We start from the raw sequence: 6,082 nt of genomic DNA on the forward strand, positions 1-6,082 counted from the left end.
TTATCCAACACATTACCAACAAAAATCTTACAAATAAAAAATATATAAAAAACCGAATAAAAACCGAAACCGATGAATGGTTAACTGAAAACGAAAAAGCGTTTTAAATAATTTGGTGGCGGTTAATAGCAATTAACCGAACTGAACCGTATATATTGGTTTGGCTTGCTAAAAACCGCACCAAACCGTACCATGCACGCCCCTAAATGCCATAACCAATCTAATCAAACAGTTATTTCACGTTTTGGCTTGTTAATTTGCCTTTTTACATTCACAAAATATACGATTTCAGAATTTACTATTTTTTTTATGCGAGGAAGCTGAAAGAAATAAGGTTTTCTCCTGTTATAACTTCTTATGTCTTTTATATGGACTCCCTCAATACGTGTTTATATGCCGGTGACACCCTCCTCAAGTGGGTTATGGTATATTTTATTTTCCTTTTCTCCCTCCTCCGCCTTAATACGTGTTCTTAATCCATTAGTTGCAAGTTTTAAAAAGGAAAGAAATCATAAGAAAGGAAATCAAGTTTAAAGTAAATAAAAAATAAGAGTAAGTTAAATAAAATTCCCTCCCTCGTAACCATGCTAACGAGTTTTAAAAAGAAATGAAAGTACTATTAATGCAAATTCAGCATATTTATATTTCAAAATATTTACTCCAAAATGGGATAAAAATATTTTATATTCTAATCACTTATCATCTTTCCATTCAAAAACTCGGGATTAATGCCTAAAAGTAATACGAAGGTGCAACTTTTTTATTAAATTGAAAATTTAACATTTTTTTGGAATTATTTTTGTTGACTAGTGTTGTAAATTTATTTTAAGCTGTTATTTTTTATTTTAAATAAAAAAATTAAACGTATATGATTTTCCTAGTTACCGAAATGTTACCTTACAAGTTGAATTGCATTTTAGGTGAAGACATATTTACAAGAAATTTTAAAACCGTAAATAATAATTATACTTTTGAAGTACTTTGATAAAAAAAATTATTGAAAAAATATAATTAGATATAAGGTTTTTAACCTTCCTACAATGACTGATAAAAATACACTTAAATATTTACACTAAGTTCAAAAAATTATAAAATATTATTGAAAACACACTTGAAAAGGTAGTAACATGCAAATCCAAAAAATCGCTACTCAATTATAAATATTTAATAATTGTTAGTTATTTTCGGGGATGTATAGACCATTTTTCAAAATTATTAAATGTATATATTTACTATAATCTGCAATGTTATTGTGAACACTCATAACCAAGCAAATAAATAAATTTGAATCATATTTTCAGTTCCGGCTCAAATAGGTCATTCTTATATTTCTATTTATCTTCTTTTTAAGGTACCATGTTGGGGTCAAAATTCTTTTATCTTCTACTAAATTATTTTCAAATATCTTTTTTAAAATCAAAGTAATGCAAATATACTTTTGGCTTAACAAACAACATTAAAATATATTTCGTAAAACTACATTTTTAAAATTAATGAAAATGACTAGACAAAAAAAATCACCCGCATGATGACATTTCTAGAGCTGCGAATATGGATGACAATTTTACCCGACCCGATGGATACTCGATCCGTTTTGGATTTACCCGAAACCGATTTTTTGGATTTTGATCCGGATCTGGATCAAGATCCGGATCTTAATTTTAAACCCGAAATAGTTTGTATCTGGATTTGAATCTTAGGTATACCGAACTGATACCTCACCCAAAGCCTGAAATCCGTTTGAAACTCGATCCGAATCTGAAACCCGAAAAAGACACGGTAGCATATTCTCATCTTACATAATTTTATAAAGATAACATCTAATTTGTATACATCAATATTTAAATCTAATGTTATAACCGAGACGTTGGATAATTATTGAATAATAAATTTATTATATTTGACGCTAATATTGAATTATCTAAATATACAAAGTACTATTTTTTAGTTAAACAAACGCACACGCGCATGGGTGAGTAGAACTTTTAACTTACATTTAGAAAAGTAAGAACTCGACCATTACAACAATCCTTAATCGATAATATATAAAGTACCATTTTGTATTCTTAACATTGAAAAAATGCGTTACGTAACATATTTGTATAATAATATAATTTTTTTTAATTATTTAAACGTACCATTTTTGTATTCTTAATATTGAAAAAATGCGTTACGTTACATATTTGTATAATAATATAAACATTTTTTTTAATTAGTTACTTTTAAAGTATTTGAATTAAACTCGAAACCGACCCGAATTCCGGAAAAACCAGAAGAATAGGATTTAGATATTTGTTTTTAATATCTGAACCCAAACCCGATCCGAACCGAAATATAACGGATCAGATTTGGATTTTATGAAACCCGATTCGATCCTACCCGTTGCCATTCCTAGCTGCAATAATTATATACGTTTAACTTTTTAACTAAAATAAAAACGGGTGATTCAAATAAATTTAAAACACTTGTCAACTAAAAAATTATAAAAAAAGTTATTAATTTTCAAATTTTAATAAAAATGTTTAAAAACTACACCTTGAAATATTTTTTTATAGCATAAGGTTCTAAGGCTAGAGCGGGGAGGAAAGGGAAATGTGAAGGAGCCCCGCAAAGCCATTCAGCTGGGTGTTACCCGCAGAACACCATCTGAATTGCCGTTCTTTGTCATTTTTGAACGACTGTACTATATTTGCGAATTCAACGTAAAAATGTGTTATTTAGCTGTACCACACTAGTTATTAAAATTGGTTGTACCACACTAGCCGTGTAGGCATGAACATAGCCCATAAACGAGCAAAGGGATTGTCAACTCATATCAACATATCATGACAAGATTGTTTTCACAGTGAAATTGCATGAAATCTATCTAATCACAAATATACAGTACTCTTCTACACGGAAACTAATATATCACCTTTTTATGTATATGCTCATATATCATCCAAAATTTTAGATGCGTTTGCTAAAATTCCAAATCTCATATTCGCTGCAGGTCAAGTTTAGCTAAGTTTTCATCTTAAATTAACTGTAAAGTATACAGTAATAGTATAGGTACATCAAATCTTTACTGTAAGTTGCATGATACTTTGTGTGCTCTTTCATGAAAACAAACCTGCAAAGTCTGTAAATTGCTTTACCAGATAAGAAAGTCTAATTATTTTCCAATCATTTGACATGCTTGATGCAGTATAAATTCAGTTTTCAACTAGCTTAAATGGTCACCAGAGAACAAAGCTGCAGGCCTTCAAGTACTTTCTGTAAAACTCAGATGGAGGTAAAAACTGCTCTTTAATATTTAAATTTTACTTTTTAAATATTTCATTTTTTCCTCTATAACAATAATTCTCATGGCATACTGATAACTTTTAAGGATCCTGTAATCATGTGATGAAATTTTGTGCTGCACTGCAACATGAACGGGCTATTACGACAGAAGAAAAAAATGAAAATTAGTTGAGAACTCCTTGGACTAATACAAAATCATGTTTCACTAGCAGTTACCATCTTTTTCTACCTCATGACCTGAAACGCTGACAAGTAAAATGTGAATTTGCAGAAAATATTGTTACTCATAATTTTGCTGGGTTTTTTATGGGTGATTCGAGCCAAACCTTTTGATGTAGTTGTAGAACGAGATGGTTCTGGGAATTTTGCCAAAATCGCTGAAGCTGTAGCAGCTGCACCTGATCGCAGCACTGAGAAATACTACATCAAAATAAAAAGTGGAACCTATGTAGAGCACATTCGTATTGGAACCGAAAAAACAAACCTTGTTTTTGTTGGAGATGGTATGGATGTTACTATTATTACTAACAGCAGGAGTAACCATACAGGCTATAGTATCTTTGAATCAGCCACACTAGGCAAGTCTGTTTTTACACCATACGACAGAACTACTTTTCTCTAATTAATTTGTTTCAGATAAAATCTCGAAGTCTCACTAACATTTTACTTTGTACACTTAATCAGATGTTGAAGGTGATGGATTCGTAGCAAAGGGCATAACATTCATGAACTCTGCTGGACCAAATAATGGACAAGCAGTCGCATTGAAGAGTAGTTCAAATTTATCTGCATTCTATCTGTGTAGATTTCAAGGCTACCAAGATACCGTCTTTGTGCACAAAGGTCTCCAATTTTACAGAGACAGTGAAATTTACGGTAACACAGATTTCATATTTGGAAATGCCGCGGCTGTGTTTCAAAATTGTCACATCTTTGTCCTCAATCCTACGACAAATCACGCTTGTGTAATCACCGCGCAAGGAAGAGCAAGCAACGAAGTTTTTACAGGCATTGTAATTCAAAACTGCACAATTAAAGCTGCAACTGGTTTTAAGAAGGGGACAAAAACGTACTTGGGCAGGCCATGGTCAAATTTATCAACTGTCGTCATCCTTGAGTCTTTTTTAGATGATTTAATCGACCCCGTGGGATGGCTTCAATGGAATAACGTCGATCCTCAGCATAGTTCATTGTATTACGGGGAATATCAGAATCAAGGACCTGGAGCTGACACTAGCAAGAGAGTTAAATGGATAGGAGTTAAAGTCTTGGACTTCACAGAAGCTAAATTATTTACTGTGAGGAATTTTATCAAGGGACTGACTTGGATACCTTCAACAAATATACCATTTCTACCTGATCTGAAGTAGTTTCTGGCTTTCTGCTATAAATATCACTGTATAAAAATTATATATGCTTGTGAACCTTCGTAAGGAAATGTAGTAGTAAATTAATCACTTTCATCGATCTTAAGCTAATCCAACGTGAAGCATACCTTTTCTTAATTATAAAAGACACAATCAGCAAATAAAAATTAAAATTAAGAAACACAATAAATTTGTTAAAAGAAGGGGGCCAACACAGTAACGAGTTATCTAACCACTGAAATGTTCGACTAATCTTGATAGGCTTTAATTTTTTTTATTCTGGACTATTTTGCATGATAAGTATTTGGGTTGGGTTAATTTGTACTGAAGTTAGCCTAGCTGGTTGGGGAAAAGGATACTGCTATGACGAATGAATTGCTTTTAACCCGCGGTGCACAGACGAACCGTTCAACCGTATTGAAGCGCTCAATCGAACCGCATTTTGCGGATAATTGCAAAACACGGATTGGTTGCGGATTAAAAAATTTATAATCCCTTATTTGCGGTTTGGATGCGGTTTTAAATTTTTAAAAATCACAACCGTTGTGCAAGACATGCATGTATTATAACAAGACTAAATCACTTTGACAACCCTAAGATTTAGTTGTATGATAATCTAAATCTGTATTCTGTATTGTATTACTTGAGTCTGTAAAAATGTTAAAGATCAGACTGGAGTATTTTTTTGTGAACAGTCTCAAACCTAAGAATAAACTCCGGAAGAAGATCAACAAAATCATGTCTCGGAGAAAAGGTAAAGAAGTTTGGAGTTGAATAAATCTGTTTTAGGAAAAAATTTCTAAGTCAAGATATCTACTAGTCACAGATCAAGTCATATACAGAAGTCATTCGAAAACTCCAGAATGACTTATCGAGAAATCCAAAATGGCTTATAGAGAAGTCTCAGAGATATCGACAAGTCAAATAAAGATGTGAAGATTGGAGATATCGACAAGTCAAAGTATCATTAGAGATCTCAGAGATATCTACAAGTCAAAAAATATATAGAGATCTATGAGATATCGACAAGTCATTTTTGCATATAGAGAACTATGAAATATCGACAAGTCAAAATGAAGAGATGAAGATTGGAGATATAGACAAGTCAATTTCTCATTAGAGATCTCAGAGATATTGACAAGTTAAAATGCACATAGAGATCTCAGAGATATCGACAAGTCATTTCTACATGCAGAGATTTGGAGACCTCGACAAGCCAAGTTCACTTATAGAGAACTCAGAGACCTCGACAAGTCAAAGACACTTATAGAGAACTTAGAGATCTCGATAAGCCATTATACTTATCGAGATGTCAGTTCTCTATTATACAAACTGGAGATCTCGATATGAACCTCAAGTACAGAATGCAGATAAGTTAAAGATTCAAGATTATCAATCAACAAATGATCTAATAACTTAGATTGAAAAGT

At 32.0% G+C, this 6,082-nt stretch overlaps 1 protein-coding gene across 3 annotated transcripts; it reads left to right on the top strand.

Moving 5' to 3' along the window:
- Positions 1-2,956: 2,956 nt before the first annotated feature.
- LOC141661558 (pectinesterase-like) lies at positions 2,957-4,748 on the top strand. Of its 3 annotated transcripts, none has more exons than XM_074468566.1 (4): positions 2,957-3,069; positions 3,188-3,274; positions 3,557-3,863; positions 3,970-4,748. In XM_074468566.1, the coding sequence occupies exons 2-4, from the start codon at positions 3,215-3,217 to the stop codon at positions 4,653-4,655; spliced, it is 1,053 nt and encodes a 350-aa protein (XP_074324667.1). In that variant the 5' UTR covers positions 2,957-3,069; positions 3,188-3,214; the 3' UTR covers positions 4,656-4,748. The 3 variants fall into 3 exon arrangements, with proteins under 3 accessions (XP_074324667.1, XP_074324666.1, XP_074324669.1); XM_074468565.1 differs by having other exon boundaries at positions 2,960-3,051; XM_074468568.1 differs by lacking the exon at positions 2,957-3,069 and having other exon boundaries at positions 3,105-3,274.
- The last annotated feature ends 1,334 nt before the right edge of the window (positions 4,749-6,082 follow it).

The sequence above is a fragment of the Apium graveolens genome, chromosome 5 (assembly GCF_009905375.1).
Source record: "Apium graveolens cultivar Ventura chromosome 5, ASM990537v1, whole genome shotgun sequence".
NCBI classification, from domain to species: Eukaryota; Viridiplantae; Streptophyta; class Magnoliopsida; order Apiales; family Apiaceae; genus Apium; species Apium graveolens.

Bases quoted from the DNA above. Each gene is read 5' to 3' on its own strand.
- LOC141661558 (XM_074468566.1), top strand. From the start codon at position 3,215: ATGGTCACCAGAGAACAAAGCTGCAGGCCTTCAAGTACTTTCTGTAAA. The intron at 3,275-3,556 runs GTAAAAACTGCT...GTGAATTTGCAG, and splicing joins TCTGTAAAACTCAGATGGAG to AAAATATTGTTACTCATAAT. The intron at 3,864-3,969 runs GCAAGTCTGTTT...ACACTTAATCAG, and splicing joins CTTTGAATCAGCCACACTAG to ATGTTGAAGGTGATGGATTC.